The 23,435-nt window shown below is 54.3% G+C and overlaps 1 protein-coding gene across 1 annotated transcript in view; it reads right to left on the bottom strand.

The window, feature by feature from the left end:
• Positions 1-23,435, bottom strand: part of COL15A1 (collagen type XV alpha 1 chain) — a 102,408-nt gene that overhangs the window by 43,039 nt on the left and 35,934 nt on the right. The window contains exons 6-14 of the mRNA XM_012769013.3: positions 22,519-22,599; positions 16,746-16,893; positions 13,470-13,588; positions 10,929-11,063; positions 9,599-9,751; positions 7,575-7,724; positions 6,201-6,353; positions 2,606-2,659; positions 1,030-1,089 (exon numbers count right to left, since the gene is read on the bottom strand). Of these exons, the coding sequence (XP_012624467.2) occupies positions 1,030-1,089; positions 2,606-2,659; positions 6,201-6,353; positions 7,575-7,724; positions 9,599-9,751; positions 10,929-11,063; positions 13,470-13,588; positions 16,746-16,893; positions 22,519-22,599 (1,053 nt within the window). The remainder of the gene's footprint in view (positions 1-1,029; positions 1,090-2,605; positions 2,660-6,200; positions 6,354-7,574; positions 7,725-9,598; positions 9,752-10,928; positions 11,064-13,469; positions 13,589-16,745; positions 16,894-22,518; positions 22,600-23,435) is intronic.

The following is a 23,435-nucleotide window of genomic DNA, read 5'->3' as shown; positions in this document are numbered from 1 at the left end:
CTTTCTGGCCTTTTCTCCCACCCCCTCTATAGCTACCTTCCTCCCTCGCAACTCCCAGGCATGCAGCCAACATGTAGCCGGTCCTCAGCCCTCCTTTCTGCCTTCCTACTCATCCTTCAGTCCCTACTTCAAGTCCCTACTCATCCTTCAAGACCCAGTTCCGCAGTCACCTCCTCCGTGAAGCTCTCCCACCCCATTTTCAGGCGGAATTCCTCTCTCCCTCCTTGGTGCTCCCCCGGCCTCTGTCAAGGTCTCAGTGTCGTGCTGGGCCCACCTGACTTGAAGCTTAGTCGTGTGTGTGTGTGTGTGTGTGTGTGTGTGTGTGTGTGTGTGTGTGTGTCGGCCCCTGCAGACTAGGGCTGAGACATGCTGGGCGTCCAGACTCCAGCAGGAGCGTCCTCAGTGCATACCTGCTGAATGGCATCGAAAGCATCCAAAGAACAAAAAGGAATTTCCATAACACCTTCCTCGTACTTAATTACTCAGGGCAGGAACCAGCAAGGCCTGATTCAGTCACTGAATGCATGTGTACTTGAGCACCCCCGAGGGCACCCAAGGGGCAGCTGGGTTGAGGGCTTAGGGCTGGGTTTAGGAAGGTCACGGTGGTGGACGTGGTGGGTGGGAGAAGGGAGGTGGTGACACAGAGGCAGGAAGACCAGTTTGGAGGCTGCTGCCATCATCCGAGGGAGGAGGAAGCCCTGCATGGCTGGACTCCGGAGAACTTGGGGATGGGGAGGAAGAGGAGCACTTGAGGATGTTTCCTGGTGACCAGGTAGACAGGGTGCCATCCCAGGAGCTCAGGGTGACAAGTCCAATTTGGGGTGTGGCGAGTTTGAGGAACAAAAAGTGGATATGAATAAACTCTGCCCCTGAGCACACTGCAGAGTTCTAGCAGAGGCAGAAAGCCCTGAGGCCTTGCTGCAGGGCACATCTGGGGCTAACAAGAAGAACCCCCAGCCTGTGGCTATTTGGGCTACATCCTTGGTCTCTGCATACTAGGCATGTGACAAGCCTGGGTGGGACTCTCACCGTGGGTCTGGCAGGCCCAGAAGGTTCAGGGGAGCCAGGAAGCCCCTCCCCAGCATCACCCTAAAGAGAACACAATGGTCAGTGAAGCGCTGGTGCCCCCACCCTCCCCTCCCCTTTCTGTAGAAATCGTGCTCGTTTCTAAGACTGGGATTACGCAGGAGTGAAGAAAGGCATTGTTCTTTACAGAGACAGCCCAAGGGGGTACCGTGTCCCCATTTGTTTCTACACCACAGGGCAGTGGGGAGACGGGTGTGGTGGGAAGAGCTGACCAGTGTGGACATGCACTGCACACGCACAACCCCCCCCCATCACCCGGAGTCCCCCGAGCCCTGGTCTGACCCTGCTGGAGCGCCAGCGTCCAGCCTCCACCCAGCCTCCCTCCGAAGCCTGTCCTGCCCTCCTGCTCCTCCTGCCAGCCCCCGCACCTTCCCAGGGCCTTTACTGCTCACAGGTCTGTCTCTGGGGGACCGTGGAGGGAAGGCCTGTGCCTGCATCCCCTCCAGGGCCCAGCGCCCGGCACAGGGCTGGTGCCCAGGAAATGCTTTCAGAATGACAGAAGCACCCACTGGGAAAGGAGAGAGAGAAAAGAAAAGGAGACAGAGTGCCATCCAGGTGGTTCTGGCTGTCCAAAAGGGTCCAGAGACATGGCTGCCTGACAAATGAGGTGACACAATGGCCTGAGCCACCAAAAGGAGAGTGGAAATGTTGCCAACAAAATCCCCAAATATGTGTATTGTGATGCCCCCTCCCAGAGCCTCTTGCTGCACCCTGGAGCCCCGCTGGCATCTGAAGTCCACCGAGGTGGCCAGAGGCAGAGAGGAGTGAGGACACCGCCCTGCCCAGCACCCCCTGGGCAGACCCAGGAGGACCTCCTGCCCCAGGGACTGCTTCCCTCCCCGAGGGGAGGCAGGGGACCGGGCCAGAGTGAGGGGTGAAGGGTCCCCGGAGGCAGCCAAGTTGCTGCGTATGGCCACAGCAGGCCCCCTGCATGGGATGCCCTGGGGACCACAGGCTCTGGTCACTATGCAATAGTCCCCTTGGGAATAGTTTAACACCGGCATTTGTCCTGGTAAGAGGAATTTGATACCTTTCTGTGGTGACTGACAAAGAAAAGCATCACCCCATTTCTTCCCACCCCGCAGGGTAATTGCCGCCACCCATTTTACAGATGAAGAAACTGGAGCAAAGAAGAGGTAAAGAATTTTCCTAAGATGGTACAGCTACCAAGAGGCAGGCCTAGGTCTGCGGTCCTCGGAAGCTCGTTTGCCCAGCACTCTCCCAGGAAGAAAGTCGGGGGCAGAGTCCGGGGCTCAGACACACAGCACCAGAACCAGAAGGACCCCTCGAGGACACAGAGGGAAACTGAGGCCCTCCACGGTCAAGGGACTTGGCCAAGATCGCTAGGCAGTGAGATGACACTCAGCCAGAACTTCCCGGTGCTGTTCTCTCCCAAGCCCTGGGGTCAGCCTCTCCTGGGCTCAGCCCTCTCGCCGCGTCTACTGCCACCCTGATCAGAATTGACCCCAAACAACATGCTCGGGACACTTGTGTTCTCTGGACTGGTCACAGCACGAACCTTTTCTTCTTTGGGCGTAGCCTGTCCTTTCATTCCCACATGTACTGTTTGAGCCTAAAACAAGAAGATTTGGTTAAAACGTGGTCACGATGTCTTTGGGACATGGAGCTGCTGAGCTCTGAGGACGTTCGCTGGTCCCGGCCAGTGAGCTGGGCATGAGCTGGGGCTTGCACTGGGCCAGAATCAGCGGGTCCTGTACAAGAGAGGGCGTCGGGTCACTGCAGCTCCCCCTGCAGCGGCAGATAGTGGGCTCTCAGGAAGACGCAGGCACCGGAGTCACTGGACCTGACAATCAGTCTTGTCTCTCAGTAGCACTCCACAACACAGATTTTTAAAAATATATCACTTCAGTTTAAGGTCAATCTTCTCCCTATAGTCTCTAAAAGCTTCTAATAGATGAAGCAGTCCTGAGAAATGTAGTGACTTCATTTCGGCCACTGTGGGCTTTGCTAACCAACTTCTGGCTCACGTCTGAAGGTGGTGGTTGTGAGCAGTGCACAAAACCAAAGCAGAAAGTCCAGAGACCAAAGCTCTCAGCCCTACTCGATCCCTGAGGGCTGTGTGACCTTGAGCAAAGCCCTAACCCTCTCTGGGCCTATGTGGCAGAGCCAGGCTTGATGCGGCCTCTAACTCACTAAGTTATACTGTGCTGGGTGACTCTGAGATTCAAACTGACCCTAAAGATATTCCGCAGTGGGTGTTCTTTTGACAGTCCCTACCGTGCTTTTAAACCACCTGCTCAGCAGACACTGGGGCACGCGCTCCCGCCCATCGCAGTCCCTGCACAGGCACATGGTGGCGGTCCATCTTCACCAGCATGTGCCAGAAGAAGTACTACGGCCACGTCTCCTCCCCCCCCCTCTCTCTCCCCACCTTAGATTTTTTTTAAAAACCTGTTATAAAAATCTTAAGCCCCCATAGCAGAAATCACCAAAATGTATCAAAAAGCTAACAACATCCCAGAGTTCCACCACTTTGAGGCAGCAACTGCTAACAATTATGAAGGATATTTCCATCCAATGTTTCGGCATGTGTATAATTTTAAATAATCAAGACCACGCGATATACTCAAGTCTATAACCAGCTTCTTTCACTTAACAATACATGGTAGGCATTTTCCTCATCATTAAATACTCCTAATAAGCATAATTTCAATAGCTGCATAATGTGCTATTATTTGAATTACTTTATTCAATTAATCCCCTATTGTTGGCTAACTAAATCATGCCAAATTTTTCTCTATGATGGACAACACTGAGACTAACATCCTTGTTCCTTGTTAACAAATCTTTACTTTTTTTTTTTTTTTTAATCAGACTATCTCTGTTAGGATCAACTCCTAGAACAGAAGTTTCTGGGTCAACCAGAAGCAGCTTTATGGTTGTTAATATATGCGGACAAAGAGTCTCCCAGCAGCAGTAAACCCTCAACCCTTGCACCAGCATAGCTGCCTTACCAGGCTGGCTGCTCACAGCACAAAACACAAAGGGTCCAAGGAAGAAACTGACCCAGTTTCTTCAACAAATCAATCGCAAGAGGGGAAAAAAAGGTGGGAAACAATCAAAACTTAAAAGAAACTTAAGAGACATGTCAACCAGATGTAATATGTAGATCTCATTTGAGTTCAAATTCAAACAAACTGTAAAGAGGCATTTAAAATAAAAACTGTATTAGATAATATGACAGAACCATTGTTGACTTTGTTACATGGATAATGACATAGTGGCTATGATCAAAAGGAAAAAAGAAAAAGGTCCCTGATCAATCTATTAATAATACACGTCGAACTAGTTACAAGTGAAATGACAGGATGTTTGGGATTTGTTTTTAAATATTCTAGGCTTCCCCTTGCCTCCAAACTAGACGGTGACAGGAGGAGGAACAGATGAAGCTAGACTGGCAAAGGGCTGATAATTTGTTCAAACCAAGGAATAGATATGTGGGGGGTTAATTACACTATTCTGAGCCCTTCTGTACATTTTTTAGATTTTCAATAATAGAAAGGTTTTTAAAAGGACAGAAAAGGAGAACTGGCCCTATCTGTACCTGATGAGGCATCACTTGGGAGATCTGGCCTCGGTGTTTTGCACATACCTCGGGGTGAGGCGCAGAGGGCAGGGGACTTGGTTTAGGAGGCCCCGCTGTGGGGCAGGCGCCGCACAGCCAGCTGGCTGATCCCAGAGCCCGAAGCCCCAGCCCTCGTGTCTGTCTGTCTTAGTCTAGCACTGGACTCGCTGTTCTAAGCTTCCTGGGAGTCTCTAATGTGCGACCAGGGTTACACCCCAGAGTTCTGTTCATCTTCCTCCTTTTATAGATGCTGACAGGACCCACCACGAGTGGGCAGCACCCTTGGGAGTGGAACTTTGGCCTCCTGGCTCCCCGCCCAGGGTCTTCCCACCACACCACACTCTCTTGTATGAGAACCGCCGCAGGGCGAAGCTCAAGAGCATGAGCTCTGCAGGCCAGCGTGCCTGGGTTCAAATCCCCGCTCTGCCTCCTAGAGGCATGCAGCAACGGGCTGCTGACCACACCTCTCCGAGTCTCACCACGCTCACCTGAAATGGAGGCCATTCACCTCACACCAGAGTGCTGGGTGACGGGAATCAGACACGCCAGGAACACAGGCTGCTTAGCCAGTGTCAGCTCGGGCGGCTTATTTCCTGCCCCTTGACTGCAAGTCTCTTGGGGACAGGAGCGAGGGCATAAACATCTCCACCTGCAAGTGTCTGGACTGAGGGTCAGCGCAGCTGCGTGTCCGGTCACTGAGTGAACCCATGATTGCATGGAGCACAGATCTCAATAAAGAGACGGCAGGCAGGGCGATGGCCGCTGGAAGAGGCCTGGGAGCTAGGGGCATTCGGGACGCCCCGTGGGCTCCCCTGACCACCTGGCCCACAGCCCCTGGCCGACGGACCACCGGGCCGTAGCTTGAGTGACAGCTTTCCAAGTGTGCACGACTGAGGGCTGCTCGGGGAACTGAGGAGCCTGCTGTCAGCAGTGGGATTCTGCCGTGCAAACATGCTCCCGTTGGAAGAGCACTTTCACTCTCTGCTTCATGCAAGCTCACGCTGGGGGCCAGCTCTGGGCTTCCTATTTCTAAAAGACAAAGTGACAGCCCTGAAGTGGTGACACCGCCAAGTGTGTGTACCTTCTCTGACTGGACCTCACAGCTGCCCTCTTCTGCAGATGAGGAAACTGAGCCAGAGAAATTAAAGGGGTCGCTTAGGGTCACACAGCTGCACCCCAAAATCACAGAAAACGGGTGTTGGCAGGGACATCCATCCCTGCTACTGCAAGACTCTGCCACCCCTTAACGCCAGCTTTTACATCCTGGAACAGCACTGCCCGTTAGAAAGACCTCATTTCAATCCACAGGGCAGCACGGGACACGAAGCTTCATTTTTGCCTTTTTCTTCTACAAACCGCACTTTCCTCCAGTGTCCCCAGGGCTGAAGGCCCTCAAATGCCCAAATTTACAAACCAAAATGCAAACCCACCTCTGAGGAACCCAGGGCCGGCCTCCCCACAGCTCCAGCCTTTGTTTCTCTCCCCGTGAGATCCGCCCAGCCAAGTCTGTACGCCATCACCCACTCACCAGAGTGACCGCTCTCTCGGGAGCCGCTGTGGGGACGGGCAATGGCGGCCCGTCGGGGGGAGCGCTGCTGGGCTCCTCGGGCTCCTTGGGCCCCGCTGTGGTGAGGGGCGCCCCTGTGGTGGCTGCTGCCAAGCCGTCTTCCTCGCCAGGGCCCTGAACACAAACCAACAAGAGGAGTCACCCGCCTTGCCAGGGAGTTGTGGTAACATTTCTGTGATGCCAGCCTGGGCTCAAAGCACATTCATACCTACAACCACTGTCCCTACAACCGTCGTCCCTACAGCCACCATCCCCACAACCACTGTCCCTACAACCACCATCCCCACAACAACCGTCCCTACAACCACCGTCCCTACAACCGCCGTCCCAACAACCACCATCCCCACAACCACCGTCCCTACAACCGCCGTCCCCACAACCACCATACCTACAACTGCTGTCCCTACAACCACCATCCCCACAACCACTGTCCCTACAACCACCATCCCCACAACCACTGTCCTACAATCACTATCCCCACAACCACCATCCCCACAACTGCCATCCCCACAACCACCATCCCCACAACCACCATCCCCACAACCTCCATCCCTACAACCGCCATCCCCACAACCACCGTCCCTACAACCGGCATCCCCCACAACCACCGTCCCCACAACCGCCATCTCTACAACCACCGTCCCTACAACCACCATCCCCACAAACACTGTCCCTACAACCGCCATCCCTACAACCACCATCCCCACAACCACCGTCCCTACAACTGCCATCCCTACAACCACCATCCCCACAACCACCATCCCTACAACCGCCATCCCCACAACCACCATCCCCACAACCACCATCCCCACAACCTCCATCCCTACAACCGCCATCCCCACAACCACCGTCCCTACAAACGGCATCCCCCACAACCACCGTCCCCACAACCGCCATCTCTACAACCACCGTCCCTACAACCACCATCCCCACAAACACTGTCCCTACAACCGCCATCCCTACAACCACCATCCCCACAACCACCGTCCCTACAACTGCCATCCCTACAACCACCATCCCCACAACCACCATCCCCACAACCGCCATCCCCACAACCGCCATCCCCACAACCACTGTCCCCCAGCAGAAGCAGACTGCACCTCCCCTTCTGAAGTGCACGTCTCCTCTGAGGCCTCAGCTGCTCCCAACTCTGAGCAAGCTCCTCTCGGACAAAGCTAGGGGCTGGGACAAGGCCAGTGCCTGCCCAGGACAGCCCTGCCACCGCATCCTGCCCGGCCCTGGCGCCCACCCAGAGGCACACTCAGAGCCAGTGTGCAGCTGCCTCCCTGACCGGCCTCTCTCCTGTGAGCCAGGGAGGCGCCAGATGGCACTTACAGACGTGACCGCTTGCCCAGGCGCCACTGTGGGTGCGAGGGGGCCCAGGCCATCTGTGGGGACCCCGCTGGCTTCCTCGTCCTCAGAAGTGCTAAGGAGCACTTCTGTCACAGCTGCAGCTGTTGTTAAACTTTCTTCACTGTTTGGACCCTGAAACAAAGCTGGCATGAGGTGTTGTGCCCCTCGCCCATGTCCCTGACTCGGTGGTGGTGTGTGGCCAAAGGCAGGAAGCCACCGGGCCCTCAGGTGACAGGTGGCTCCACAACTCCGTTGACATTGCTCATCCTGGACCACAGCTCAGCCCACAGACCCCTGAGTGCCAGGGTTAGACTGTACCTCTTCAGGAGTTCCCCCCCCCCCGCTCAACTCTGCCAAGCTTCTCTGGCCTTAACTTACACACCTCCAGTAACGGGGGGCTCACCACCTCTACAGGTAGTCTTTCTCTTTCCAGACAGTCCTGCCGGGCAAGTTCTAGTTTCTACTAAGCTAAGGCCTGGCAGAACTGGAACCTGATCCCTGGCCTTGCCACCCTGTGATAAGTGCTTTGCCTTTAAAGAAAGGGGGGAGGGAGGGGGAGGGGAAGGAAGAGGAGAAGGAGAAAAAAAAGGGAAGAGGAAGGAGAAAGAGAAGCCCACCCTGTTCATTGAGAGAAGCCATACTAACGCCCAGTGGCCGGAGGGCGCCGTCAGCTGGCCAGCTCTCCCCACTGTGACATCTCCCTGCACAGACGCTAGACCAGAGCCAGAGGCTGCCTGACCAGCCGGACGACTGGGGGGACAAGTGTGTGCAGTGGCCTCAAAGGCCAGGGTGGTTGATCTGTGACGACAGATGGCCCCGGCCATGCACTCCCCCGGCGGCTGCTAGTTCAGTGCCCACCGCTTGTCAGGAATGACATACGTCAGTGAACAAGATACCCTGTGTAGTCCCTGTCCTCAGAGCTCACGTGCCGGTAGGGAGCCAGGCGTGAACCATTTACCAAGCTTATTATCAATTACGGTTATGAAGAGGCCCTCCAAGGACAAGGACACGGAGACCTTGCAATCTGGGGCGGCATCTTCTGAGGAAGTGGTGTTTGCACAGGACTCTGAAGGATAAGCAGGGGTGAAAGGTGGGGAGAGTACTGTGGGTAAGGGGAAGGGGCCTGAGGGAGGAGCCGGAAGGAGGGCAGGCCAGGGAGGGGGAGCCGGGTCTGCAAGGGGGAAGCTTCCAAGCACGGGGCTGCACTGCAGAGGAGTCGTGCGTGAGAGAGGGAGGAGGGCCAAGTAGGGCCCTCAGCCGTGGCTGGGGCTAGGGACGCCAGGGCTGGGCACGCGGTGGCTCAGTGCAGGGGCCAGTGCTGGGTAAGGACAGAGCAGGCGACTTACGACATAGTTAGGCATAAAAATCAACAGGAAGACGCTTGATGGGACGTAAGACTTAAGGAAGAGGGAAGAGAATTCTGGATGAGGCAACTGGGGGGACAATAGCCCCATTCATGGGAAGTGGGAACGCAGGAGAAGAGGGAATGAGGAGTTCAAGTTTGACACTGTTGATCTGGAAGAACTCGAGGGTGTCCATAATAGGGACACCAAAGGGACAGACTTGCCGAGTGCCTTGGAATGCTGGTGTCCCCTTCAGGAGCCTGGTGCATGGTCTCTGCACCACGTGAGGAGAGGGCTGAGAAGCCTGGCCATGCCCTTCGGCCCTTGCTGGGGCCTGCCTGCCTGCCTGACCCCCCACCTGCTGACAGCCCTCCGTGGCCTACAGCCCTCCGTGGCCTCCAGCCCCTCTTCCACCTCCACGGCTGCTCTGGCTGCCAACCCCTGCTGGCGCCCCGACTTCCCCAGTGCCCTGGGCCCTGCTCCCCACTGGCCTCGGGGGCTTCTTCACACCCCTACCCAGGCCTGGGCACACTCCACCCAGCCCCGAGTGAGCTTTTGGTCACCGAGGTCCCCGCAGGCTGCTCTGGGTTTGCAGAGCAGAATGGAGCCCACACTCTGAGAAGGCCGGTAGCTGATCCCGCCCATGACCTTGACGCTGCTTACCGGAGTGGCCTCTTCCCCAGGGGGATGGGTGGCTGTGGAAAGGGCCAGGCCCCCGGTGGTCACACCGCTGGCCTCTGCTTCCCCAGCAGTGCTGGTGGGCACCTCGGCCTCCTCTGCTGCTGTTGCTGCGGATCCTTCTTCGTCGTCCGGGCCCTGGATAGAAAGATGGCAGAGACGACTTCAGGGGCAGGACCCTGATCCCCTGCACCACGGCCGAGGGAGCAGACGCCCAGGGCCCTCGCACACTGCGTCCTGCTGTCCCTTACTTCAAAGCACTGGCACACCCAGGACCTGACTTCAGGTCACAGCCCTCAGTGGGGCATCCGTACAGAAACCAGCCAGGGCCCGAGCCCCACCCAGCACTCCCACCCTTGGGGTGGCTGCACCCAGCTCCCTCCGCCAGCCTCTATCTGTGCAGCTTCTACTGCGCTTAAGTCACTGTGTGGGACAGAAACCCAGGTCCTCAGACTCCATAGGTCTCCTGTTGAACGAGCTGTCTACATTCATTCGCCACTTCTTGGCCACTCACGGTCATGTTTCCAAATTCAGTGGGTGTTTTGCAGTCCCTTGCTCACTGGGACTTTGGGCAGGATCCAACCCTGCTGAGCACACCCCAGAGCAAGCTAACGCCACCACTCCCCTGCGCTCCCACGCAGCCCCCAGCACATCCACTCAGTACTCCGGGGGCTCGTTCCGGAATTCCCATCTGACTACATCACTTCCTCGATTCAGACCCTTCAGTGACTCCCCACGCCTGCCGAGCCACCTCCCAAGCCCTCTATGTCCTGAGAAGCCTCTCCAGCCACAGTTCCCCTCCCCACTCACACCTGGCACACTGCACATCCACAGGCTCCAGGCCTTTGCTCCTGCCAGCCCCCCTCGCAGGGACACCTGTCTCCCTCCCATCTGCTGCGCTCCGCCTGCCCATCCCCCTGGGCTCACCTGTGGCCTGCTTTCCCCAGGTGGCTTCCTTGACCCCCCAGTCTGGGTCCTAGGCCCCTTTTCTGTGCTGCCAGAGCATCCGTGCTTCACCTGCCACTTACCACCATACCTCTTACCACCCTGTCCCCAGTAACTGGATCATTCCTTGTTACCACCCATCCCTGCAGCCAGGCCTAGTGCCCAGCACCTCGCCGTGCCCGGCAAACATCCGCTGAATAAGTCAGTACATGCCTCGGCCTTCTACTCAGTGCCTGCTCGGACTCGGCCCCACAGGACTGTCACTCTGCATTTTGCAGACTGATGAGGAAAGTCAGCACCTGCTCCCACCCAAGCTGACCCTAGTGCCCTGGAAACAGCTGAAGAGGAGCATGCACTCTGAGCTCCTTACTGGAGTGACCCCTTCCCCAGGGTTCTGGGTGGCCATGGAGAGGGTTGGTCCCCCGGTGGGCACAGTGTCAGCCTCCGCTTCCCCAGCAGTGCTGATGGGCACCTCAGTCAGCCCTGCTGCTGTTGTTGCTAAACCCTGCAAACAAAGACATCATGAGAGACCATGTCACTGCACCCTCAGCCTGATCCACATGCCCGTGGCTGGAGAGAACAGATTGCTTGGGCTCCTCCAGCAACCTGTATTTCTGTAGCTTCTTTACCTAAGGACTTTCATGTCTACAACGTCATGAATCCAGGGACAGGAGGGACTGCCCAGGCACACATGTCCTGTGTTTGATTCCAAGCATCTGTTTGAACATCCAGTGGCAGGGAGATCACTGCCCCTGAGTCAGTCTGCTCCAGCTCCAGGTACTTCTATTGAGACACGTCACCACTGCCACCTCCCCACGTGCCTATCCCAAAGCCATCAGAGCAATGTCTTTGCCCAGAAGATGCTTCTAGGATGGGCAGGCAGCACCTCCTTCCTCCTCAGCCTTCTGCAGACCAGACCCTCCACATTCTCTTTCCCTGTGACTCACTTTCCTTTGGGAAATGCACAGGCAGATTCTCGGAATGTTATACAGCAAATGGGGAAAATGGAAAGAGTGGCTTTGGCTGACAGTGTCACCAAACTATATTTCATCTCCATTTTCTAAAGTTTTGGGGATTTTGTTTTGTTTTGTTTTGTTTTGTTTTTGCAAAAGAGTAGTTCTTTTGTACACTAAACACACTAGTCTGATCAAAATTAGACAGATTTCTTTGCAGGACTTCCCAGAGCTTATAAAAAGGAGAATGTAGTAGGGTGGAGCATTTCCCAAACTTATTTGATCACAGAGCCCTTTTTCCATAAAACATATGAAGTCCTTGCAGAATTATTGTCCCAAAAAACAGTTGGAAGAGAGATGATGTCATAGGATGTTAAAATGAGACTCTTTATGACTTAACATTAGCTAAAGCCCCAAGGCCAGGTAGAATTCCACAGGTAACCTCCACAAGCTAAGAGACAATTAAATGACACCAGTTCTACCTGCATCAGCCCAACCCTACCTCCAGGCTGCACAAGAAAAGGTACAGGATTCATTTTGGGGTTGAGAGCTTGGAGAGTAAGAATCCCCATGGAGAGAATTTTCAGTGTGCGGTGGCTGTTCCCCTCCTTCTCCCCACTCCAAACCATCTGGCCAGCTGGATATATACTCCTTGGAATTTGGGAGACATGAGGACTGTGTCTGAATTTTTCCAGGGAAAGACAAAAGGTGAGAATAGGGAGCCATCTAGACCCAGAGTGGGGAGTGAGGGAGGCGGGGAGGGAGAGATGGAGAGGGAGAGAAGGAAAGGGGGAGGGAGAGAGGGGATGGAAGAAGAGGGGAGGAGGAGGGAGAGAGAGGAGAGGAGGGGAGGGGAGGGGAGGGGAGAGGATCTGTCTCACAGTTTTACTGGAGACAGACAAGAAATAATCCCTCCAAGGGGAGCTGGCTAAAGCCTTCTTGAAATGGCCTGTACCCCAAGCACCCTCTGAGGGTCAGGGCACCCAGCAGGGGTGGAAGCCAGGCAGAAGTTACAAGGCCAACCATGGAACTTCAGTCCTGCATCCCCTGCATGGGGACCTTTGAGGAATCTCAAAAGCCACTATGAGGGACAGATCCAGCAATCAGGAATATTCCACACCAAAAGCCCAGATCACAATTTGACCAGCCATGTACAACTGTGCCCTTTTCTCCAGGTGGGCCAGCCCCTGCCAATGCTACAAACAGCTCTAGGGGAGGGGAGGTCATGGGGAGTGGGGAGGAGAAAGAAGAAAGAAAAGAGACAGGAATCCCCTAACCATGCTTCTCTTTCCAGGCAGTTCCTGGTCTACAGCAGGCCTGAGTATGGAAGGGGAGAAACTGTATTTACTGTTGAATTTTTGTTATTATGCTGGGCTGGACTTTTAAAGTATCAGGAAAATAGACTCTCATGAGATAGTGACTGACAGAGTTATGAGAACTGTCTGAGTTTTCATCCCAGGGTAGGGGAAGGAATGAGCTAGCATTGTGGATTTTCCTTTATGCAAAGACTACTTATGTTTTAATGTTGCATCCTACTCACCCAGCACTTCAAAAACTGGCCTTGCGAGTGTAAAAGTCAATCACCAAACAATAGAGTGGACACACCTGCAGTTAATTCGATCCTGTCTTGAAGGGGCTCTAAGGGCTGGGGAAGTTAAACACCTTCACAACTGAGCAGGAGGGGGGGGGGACCGTGGTGAGGGCGGGATCTCATCACCAGGCAGGTGTGAGCACGAGCGTGGACTGCATTTCACCCGCTGGTCCTGGAGCATCCCCGGAGAGCCCTGGAGCCCTGAGACTCTTGTCTTCTCTGCACCACAAGGACTGTGGCAGTCTTGATGACATTCAACTAAAACCCTCGTGTTTCTCTACAGCATTTAGTAAAAGTCACCATCAAGTTTGAAATAAGCAAACGAGTTTACGACTGACTTAACAAATGAAATTTACCATTCACTCACCTTTTCTTCAGTGACATCAAGGGAGGCCCCATCCCCTGAGCCTGAGCCAGTGTCCGTAATGGGGTCACCGTCCACAGCATGAACCCCCTCCAGTGTGTCATTCAGCATCTGGCCAGACCCTACAGGAAGCAGGCATTCTGTAATCAATAACTACATTTTGCAGTCTTGGAAAAGAACGAGGTATTTCTTCACCTGTTAACTTGTAGGGATGGCTATAACATGGTAAAACAGGATTGGGGGACACTGGCATGCAGGACAGCGTGAGCGGCAAGACGGTAGCGTATGGTGTCTCCAATGGAGGCTCTGGCACCCCCTGCTGCCCCCAAATCCCGCTTAGCCTGTGCCTCAAATTCCTCACCTATAAATGGGGGATTATAATAATACCTATCTCTTACAGTTGTTTTGAGGATTATGTGTCACAAGGATTAAATAAATGAATGCAAGAAAAGCAGCAAAGAAAGCCCCTGGCATATAGTAAGCAATTGATAGATGTTCATTGTCCATGTGGTTCTACATCTGTAAAACAGAACAAAAACTATAAGTTTACATGCTTTATTATTGCTATATATAATTATTATATAACATATTCATGTTATGTAATGATTATATAACATATATAATATATACATATGCATACATGGATATGTGTGTCTATGTATTCATATTTCTATACATACATTGCTAAACCACACTGCTTAGTGTCGGTTTCTTCCAGAGGACAGTAGTGGAAGAAAAGAAAACTATTGTTTTTCTGGTTCATACAGCTGTACATTAATTGACTTGTTACCACATGCACATATTTCTTTTGCAATTTAAAAAGCAAGCCGAGTCCTGAGCAAAGAAAAAGAAGTTAAACTCCCATGAACACATGTCTGCTAGGGTCCGGGCCCATGTCCTCTCTCACTCCTGCTGGCCCACCTGGCCTGCCCTCCGGGACCCACGCCACCCCCTCACTGCCGCTGGGCAGAGCCCGGGTGGGGATCCCACGTTTTGAGTCTCCACTATCACCACAAGGCATGTGTGTCCTGCCTGATCCGCACATTAACACGTTATCATTAACCCCATTGTGCAGAGCAGGAACAAGGTCCCAAAGACAGCAAGTGGCTAGGAAGGGCCCGGAAGACAGGTCGGCCTGTCCCAGGGCCAGGCCCTTTTCACACATGCCGCCGCGGTGCTCTCGCTGGTCCGGAGTCCCAACTATGCTGACTCTCCAAAGGCCACCTTAACGCTGAACGCCTGGGAGCGCAAGTCCTGGCCCCGCACCTGTTGCAGGCTCGTGTCCTCCCTGCTCTGACCACCAGGGGGTGCTGTGGGAGCAGCCAGCGGGCCCCAGGCCTTTGAGGCCTGACCCTATGGAGGCGGAGGTGGGCGGCCCCTTGCACTGGCCCAGATGCTGTCTGGGAAGCGAGGAATACAAACATCAGGAGTTTTTCCCTAGCCGGATATGGCGCTGGGGGTGCAGGCTCCTGTCTCCCACCATCTGGGCTGTGTACCCACCCAGGAAGAAAAGGAATCTTTCAGCTAGCTCTGTTGTTTCCCTGTGGTCTTTTATCTGCCAGATAAGGCGTGCAGCTAATCCCCAAGCAGGCCTAGCTTTGCTATGATCTGGGCCCCGGTCTCCACGTGGATCTGACCTCCTCAGTCTAGGAAAGCCCCCCTGCCCCCCTACCGCTCAGAGATCCTGATTCCACCCATGAGAACAGCATTTGCGATCCATAAACCACTTCCACAACCACAGCCAGACTCAGCCCTCTCATCCACCAGGGAGGCAGGGATTTTACACTCTCAGAGGACGGTTAAGAAATCTAAAGCTTGGACACGCTCAGCAAATAGGTGGCTGAGCAGGGCTTCCAGCCAGACCTCTGTCCCAGCCGCTCCCTGCCCCCTTCTATCACGCCTCTCCTAAATTACTGTACGGTCTTGTCTCTCTAGTGCCCTGTACCTTCTCTTACCCACAGACTCTCCAAGTTTAGTTGTTAAAGCAACATTCATTAACTGATCGCAGAAGCAAAAAAAAACCAATCATAAATATCATTGTAGAACACTTGCAAAATACAGAAGTACAATAAAAAAAATAAAAACACGTGTAATCCTGCCACCCAGAGAAAACAGCTCATATCATTTTGATGTCTATTACATCTAACATGTAATATATCTAATACACACACACATTGCTCTACCTAGCTATATGCAAATAGCTATAAATAACATATATTCAAAATTAGGGTCATAGCGCACATAGTTTTGAAGTCTGCTCTTTTGGCGGAATATACCATGAGCAAGTGCCTGGGTCATTAAATCTTCCGCATCAGCAATGTCAAGCCCGTACACATGAATGAAGTAGAATTTGCCCGGCCGATCCCGACTACGGGCACTTCGGGTTGTTTTTGCTACTAAGAACGGTGCTGCTAGGAATGACCCTGTGCGATCGGTGCTCTGGCCTTGGCTGTGACTTTGGTCTGAAATAACTGCCCCTCTGAGAACGGACAGAACACGCTGGCAATCTCAGGCCTTGGGCACATGTCAAGCTGCTGCCTGGGGATCTCCTCGAAGTCTGGGCTTTTGCTGGTGCTCTATGCAGGGGTAGAGGAGCGACAGGCAGGCGCCGCAGCCCGGACAGGGAGCCAGCTCTCCTCCCAGGGCCTGGCACTGACCTGCTGGGTGACCAGAGTGGTCCCAGCCCCCCTGTGGCCATCAGTTTCTCACGTGTGCCACACAGGAGTTTAGCTGACCCGATCCTTTGAGCGACAGGGAGTTTGTGGCAAAGGTCAGAAAGGGTGGGGACTCTGGAGTCAGGCCTGGACTCTGGGCTGTGTGACTGCGGGCACGTCCACCACTGAGCTGTTCCAAGTGTCGGTTTTTCCACATATTAAGTTGTGGCTAGTGGCTAGTAATATTGACTAGGAGGTATGCTGCCAGGATTGTAGACGAGGTGTGTAAACACTTGGCGCACAGTAGGTGGTCAGTCAACAGCAATGATTATGACAAGCTTTTCTATTAAACCACAGAAGAGTTAGAGTCTAGGTGTTAAAAGCTCAGGCATCTGAGATCAAATGCCAGCTCTGCCATTCATAAGCCACATGGTCCTGGCTGGGTTACTTAACTTGTTTGTGGCGCAATTTCCTCATTTTATCTATAAAATGAAGATGGATACCATCCATCCAACCCTTTAGGGCTGAGGGGAGAGTTAAGTGAGATGCTGTATGTCACATACATGGCCCACACAGTAATCACTGTGCAGAAGGCCACTGTGCACGGACGCGCATCAGGACTTGCCTTGTTCCGGGCTGCCGGGCTGGACGACACTCACGTTGGTGGTTTCTGGGGTCCCCTCAGGTACAGGCTCACCAGAAAGCTCTGTGTCCTCAGAGGGGGAAGGTAGAGTTGGAGGTGTGTTTATGGGTTCAACTTTTGCTTCCTGAGGCTAAAGGGGAAAAAAATGAGACGCAAAATGATTTTCTTAGCAATAAAGCTGAAAAAATGACAATGAATATCATTAGAGAAAATAATACATCTACAAAGTGCTCAATAAACCCAGAAGAAAGCCCAGACCTGCTTGCTGTGTACCTGGGCACTCACTGCACCTCCTGGGGCCTGAGAGAGGTGCACACAGAGGTCACTAAATTATGTTCAGTTTACAGTGAGACTCTGCTCACCTCAACCAAGCTCTTTGAGCTCGGGGATCACATGTCTGTGACCCCTGAATCCCAGGCCAGCACAGAGAAAGTGTTCAGTAAAGATCTGTTAGGTGAGGGAATGACTGAATAAATGAATGAACAAATGAATGAATTAGGATGCACTCAGTAAACACCATATAACTTTGATCCCCCATGTGCACTGGTCATGAACACCTATGATGATGAAAATTGAGTAGGGTTTCCTTCCAAGGAAACTCCAGCATCTGTATAGCTTTTCCAAAGCCACTCAGTGTCTTAACCAACTTTACCAGCTAGGGAAAAACAAACAAATGAAAACCGAAAGTTGGAAACACAGAGCAGTTCAGAGTTCCAGGCAGAAATCCTGATGTGGGCCCCAGAAGCCATGACATTTGTCCCCAGACCCAGGTAGCAGCTCACAAGGCCCGGGGCTTGCCAGCATTCCAATGGTCTCGTCACTCCCTAAGCTCAAGGGCCTGGGGGTGCATGGAAGAGTCCTGCTGACCAGGGTTGGGCTTGTGGTGTAAACAGAAACAAATCTGTGTTTTGTTGCTAAGATTTCAGGGTTTATTTGTTACCATAGTATTACTTCCCCATCCTGACTAGTAACAGAAGGTTTTTTCCTTCTAGAGTATCAACAATGACTCTCTGGTCCACCAGGACAAGGAGGATTCGCAGGAGCCCCATAACGTAGGAGTTAATGGTTCAGTTCCTACAGTCGGGCTCGGATCAAACCCCAGCTCTCCACTTACTAGCTAAGCTATGTTGGGCGAGTCACGCAACCTCACTGAGCCGCAGCGTCCCCCTCTGTAAAAATGGGGACAATAATGACTTCTCAAAGGTAGAACATGCACGGAAAGGCTAAGCTCACTTTTATTTTTCACACACAAATATTCCATATTCATTACTGAAAAAACTCCAAGTGCAAATGAGAAAAAAGAGAAAGCAATCACCTTGAATATCAACACCTAGAGAAAACCCACCATCGATTTTATTGTGCTGTAAAGTCTTCAGAGCGGAGGTGGGAAGAGAGGCTTCAAGGAGTTGGGCCTTGAAGAATGAGCAGAGTTTCAGAAAATAGGGGTGGAGGGAGGGGTTGGTGGCGGTCAGGGCCCAACAGCTTGAGCTGGGCAGGAGCCCAGGGCTGGAGGACGAAAGCCGCAGGACAGAGCCCGGGAGGCAGGGGAGGGAGGGCTTGTCCTTTGGTGGGAAGTATGGGCTTGGACCCCAGGCACCGACAGCCACTGTGGGGTATTAGGTGAGGGAGTGGCGGGGGCGACTGTGTCCTTTGCAGAGTGCCCCCTGGTGGCAGTGTGAGCACGGATTAGGGGTTGAAGTTGGGACCGGGAGACTGGGGATGGCACTAAGGAAGCCCCAGGAGACAGGAGGTCCTAGGAGGTGCCTCTCCTCTCCCTGTGAGGGGTCCATGCAGGAGCGGCTTTGCTATGGTTTCCTGATGGTGTCAAGAAAGCCTCTGACAGCTTCTCTCCAGCCTGGAGTGAGGCTGCTGGCGGCTGAAGCAACGTTGCTTTTTAAGGCATCTGGGCTTTGGGACAAGGCTGGCAGGGCAGGCGAGGGTTCAGGAAACACAGGAGGACAAGGCATCGGTGGGCTGCGCTCTGTCACTCAAGGTGACCAAAGTGGGATCTGTATGAAATCACTGGCCCCAGCCCATCGGCCACGAACTCCCTTTGGCAAACTCCCCACTAGGCAGCCACAGCCTCAAGGGCAGGACAGGACTCTGCTGAGCTGACCCTCGGTAGTGAGGGTGAGGCGTCCCGCCTCAGACAGGTGGCTGTTGGTTTTGGGGGAGTCAGCGTGGATGGGGAACCAGTGTGGCCCGTGACAATATAGGAATCTCGTCTTCATGAAAGTTCTGTTGTTGAGAGTGTTGCAATCTGCTGAGCCCACACTCACCTTCATGCGAGCAGATTTACTCGTTCAACACATATTTCCCGAGACCCTACTGTGTGCCAGGTCCTTGGCCGAGCGCTGGGGACGCGGAAATGAATAAATAGGGTGGCGTGTCTGCCCTCAAACTGTCAGCCTTTGGAGGAGGCACAAACCCAGACTCAGACCAGACACAACTAACGGTGATTTGTTATGACACACAGGGTAGTGGAGGTGACAGCCAAGTGCAGGGAGGAGGTGGCAATGATGGCCTCCCAGGAGAGGACATGGACAGACCTGAAGCCACAGTAGGAACCTGCCAGGCAGAAAGGGGGATGGGGAAGGGCCCTCCAGGCAAACAGAAGCAAGAACCAAGGCAGGGTCAGGGGAGAAGGTGCTCAGCATGTGGGGAACTGTGGGTGCCCGGGTGTGGCTGGAAGGGAGGCCCGGGCTGTGGACCAAGTCACCTACAGAGCTCTTTGTCAGTGCAGATTCTGGGACCTCACTCCCGACCTACTGAATCTGAATGTGCAGGTGCGTAGCCCGGGCAAGAATCTTTCTCTAAAGACCTCCCCCTCCTCCCCTCACCCTACACTCACACTCAGGTGGCTTTGATGTGCAGCCAGAACTGAGAACCACAGGGATGTTCACTGCAACTCAGCATAAGACAGACCTTTCCGGAAATGCAAAGACTTGGATAGCAGGGCCCCAACCCTATGGGGAAGAGGGCGAGGAGGGGCGGACTTTGTAGGCCCTGACCACCAGACAGTCCGAGATGCAGGCCGCTGGCGACGGCTCGTGTCTCAGAGGGTGGCAGGCCGGAAAGGCTGAGCATGGGGAAGTGAGAGTCATTCCAAGAACGAAGCCACACAGAGAAGGGCGGGGACTGTCTGAGCCGAAGAGGGAAATTCCCCGTCCTGGAGGGTGGCTGCCAAAGAGAGCCCCGGGGCCCTTCCAGGAGCTGATAAAGTGGGGAGTCCCCAGCTCAGGGGTGGCGTGACTGGGAGCCACCTGGGCCCAGAGCTGGAAACCTGGCTCTGCCACCTTCGGGCTGGACCACTCGGGCAACGCTGTCCACTACACCTTGGTGCCCTCTTGGTAGAATAGATCCACAAGGCATCCCTGCAAATGAGACTGAGGGAAGGTGACCACCTGGAGGAGCACAGACCCACAGCACAGACCCAGAGGGGCCCATGCAGAAGGGATTCTGATGGCTGCCAGCGCCAGAGCCACAGCCGGTGGTGCTCTGAAGGACTGAGGGCAGCCACGGGGGTTTGGCACACTGACCAGCCCCAGCCACCAGCCACTGGGAGGCGGCTGGCGGGGAGGGGGCCCCAAGAGGAAGGAGTTGTCTGCACCGTGCCCGGCACAGGGTCAGCCCTGAACTGGGCACTCTAACACGTCTCCCCCCTAATCCTCGCAACAAACCCATGTGTCAGTATACCATGCGCTGCCTCGGGCCAAGCCCCGTCCAGGGTTCCACCCAGGTCACTTGGTCTAATTCTCACACTAACCCTGTTGTAACAGAAGGAACCTGAGCCTTGGAGAGGTTAAGTTCCTTGCTCAAGGTCAACAGCTAGGAAGCGGCAGGGCTGGGACCCACACCTGGTGGGACTCCAGTCTGCACCAATCTCTTAAACCACTGAGAAAAGTGGGGCAGGGGAATCCAGGAAGGAAAATGTCTGGGTGCCCCAGAAGCCACCACGTCCACCAAATCACAAACACCTTTTTCCTTTTCACGTCTCCAGATACTTGGGTTCGTAGCCCCCTCGGCCGGCGCGTGTTCCGCACCTGCCCTGTACCTGCAGTGCAGTGGCCCTGGCTAGAGGCCCAGGAGGGGAGCCGGGCAGGCCTAGCCTGAGTCCTGACTCTGCCACCGTGTGACGCTGGCAGAGCCACCCCCGAACTCCTGAGTGTCCATTTCCGCATCTGTACAATGGGGCTGATGCCACCTCCCTTGTGGGGTGGTGGCAAGGAATAAATGAAATCACCCATACAAAAGCACCAGGCACACAGTGGGCATCTAGAAAAGCCAGTTTTCTTCCCTCCCACCCCGCTTCCTTACCCCTGGCCAAGCTGCCTGGCTCCAGTGCCCCCTGCCAAGCTTCCCCTCCCCACTCCGTCTCTGCGATCATCTCAGCTCTCGAACCCCACTCTCCTCTCCTGTCCCTCTCTCGGGGCCACGTGGGGCTACTGGCATCTCTGCCTGAGTTGGCCTCTTGGTGAGCTGTGAACTGGTGCATGGGAGGCAGCCTCAGGGTCAAGGGTCAAGGGGCCCCCACTCTGTGCCCGGTGCCCTGGACATGCCCCTGGGGTGGCCAAGGGCTGACGGGCACACGGGGTTGCAGCACTGCCCAGAGCAGACGTCTTCCCCGCTCAGCAGGCGGGTGGGCACCTTGGGCCTTGACTTCTGCTGTGCCAGCTGCCCAAGAGTTGGCTGCGGTCCTGAGGATGGATTTCTAGAGCACCACTCACGCCAGGATCCCTCACATGGGCATCAAGAGACTCGTGCTCTGGACCCAGCTCTGCCCACGCACCCTTGGGCCAGTCTCTTCCCCTTTCTGGGACTCAGTCTGCCCATCTTTACAAAGGGCAGTTTTCTGTACACCTCTGTACAGAAAGAGATGACGTTAAGTCCTCCCAGTGCTAAAAGACTGTGGTCCTACTCTGCCGCACCCACACCCCTGTCGCCTGAGGTCTATCATTTCTATTCTCCACCTGATTTCTATCTCCTGCTTTCTTCTAGCAGCAATGAGCTTACAGAGTGAGCCAGGCCAGTCAAGGAGACAGCTGAAGCTTTTCTGCGTTCCGTGACTCAGATGCTGCTTGTGATTTTCATTAAAAATGGGCTCCTTGGTGTCCTATGGTCTGACTCAATGCTTTCGAAACCACTTCCGAGTCTCGGCCATAGGGTACGTTCCCAGGAGGGAGGAGGCCCAAGCCCCTGGCGAGAGGGCTGCTCTCCGTGGGGTCAGCAGTGAGCTCCCAGGAGGAGTGTGTCACTTGAAGGAGTGGGGACCCAACTTTGCTTTCACAGCCAGAGCCCTGAGCAAGTGTGGCAACAGCATCAGTCAGGCCCATTTCCCTTGTGCCAGCCACTGGGCTGTCACTTGTCCCTGCACTGCCTCATCTAACCCTCGCAGCAACCTGTGAGATGGGACTGTTATTGTCACCATTCTGTGGAAGAGGAGTTGAGGTTCAGAGAGGCTGACAAAGTTGCCCAAGGCCACAGAGCTGGGAAGCAATGGAGCACAGATTTTGCCTCTGGACTGCCCTCTCGTGGCCACAGTGCAGGGTGACTGACACCTAGGCGCTCCAGTTCACCTAAGGATTTTGCAAATGCCCACTGGCCAGCACTTTCCTGACTTCCCCAGATGAGTCAACAATTAAACTCACAGATCTGAGAACAGAGGCGTCAGACCTGGGGCTCCGGGCACTGTCTAGTAATTGCCAGCACCTTAACAGCTGAGCAAGACCACACGGCACAGCACCCCAGCACTCACCGGGGCTTGAGTGTAGGTGACGGCTTCTACGATCTCGGCGACTCCGGGTATCTCCTGAAGCCCACTGGTCTCTCCCGATGCCTGTGTAGAGACAAACCACGCTGCACCCTGGCCAGAGGGCAGGAGGTCCCGTAAGATGGGAAATCAGAGAAACCAACCAGCCAACTCCTGCAGGGGGACCGTGTGTGTGACAGAGCCAGAGCCGGCCACGGAGACAGCAGGTGTGCAGTGTGCGTGGTGGATCACTCTTTTGTCCAGCTTCCCTGCACTCTCCCAACCGTTGTGAGGTTGTCACTGCACTCTTACGCTGGGAACCATTACAGCTGAGGGATGACTTCCTATTGTCCCCTAATCTTCACAATTAGCCTCCTAAAGGCAGCCCACGAGCCCGCATGCCATGATTTTATAACCGGTCACTTGTTCTTGCACTCTTGGACTCTTGGGCTGTTTCCACTTTTTCAATATTGATGGCAATGCAGAGATGGACGCATGACCACACGGCAGGCGTCCCTATCCTCAGTTTCACGTGAATGCCAGGCCAGGACCACGTGCCCAAGTAGGACAAACGTTCTTACAGAGCCAAATCCCACCTCCGAGGGGCTTCCAACTGAATGGAAAGCATTCTGGTTTGTACTAAGTTAGTGGAATCAACGTTGTTTTATAGTGGGGTTGACACCATGCAAAGGGCAACAGGAATTCTAGGAATATGTCCCCTTCTGCCTGCCTCTGATGATACTTGTCATGCCCTCCCTTCTCTCGGGAAGGCCTTTTCTTCCTCATCTGCCAAGCACCTGCTTGTCACTGGTCAGGCAGCGACTTTGCCCTCACCTGCTCCGAGTTCCTCCTCCTCCTGCTGGCCCCTGACCCGCTGAGTTTGGGTTTGAGGACCTCCCTGTATTTCAGTCACACTCAGCTCC

The sequence above is a fragment of the Microcebus murinus genome, chromosome 12 (genome assembly GCF_040939455.1).
Source record: "Microcebus murinus isolate Inina chromosome 12, M.murinus_Inina_mat1.0, whole genome shotgun sequence".
In the NCBI taxonomy this organism is placed as follows: domain Eukaryota; kingdom Metazoa; phylum Chordata; class Mammalia; order Primates; family Cheirogaleidae; genus Microcebus; species Microcebus murinus.
The sequence above is the reverse complement of the archived record's forward strand: the minus strand, read 5'-3'. Positions and strand labels throughout refer to the sequence as shown.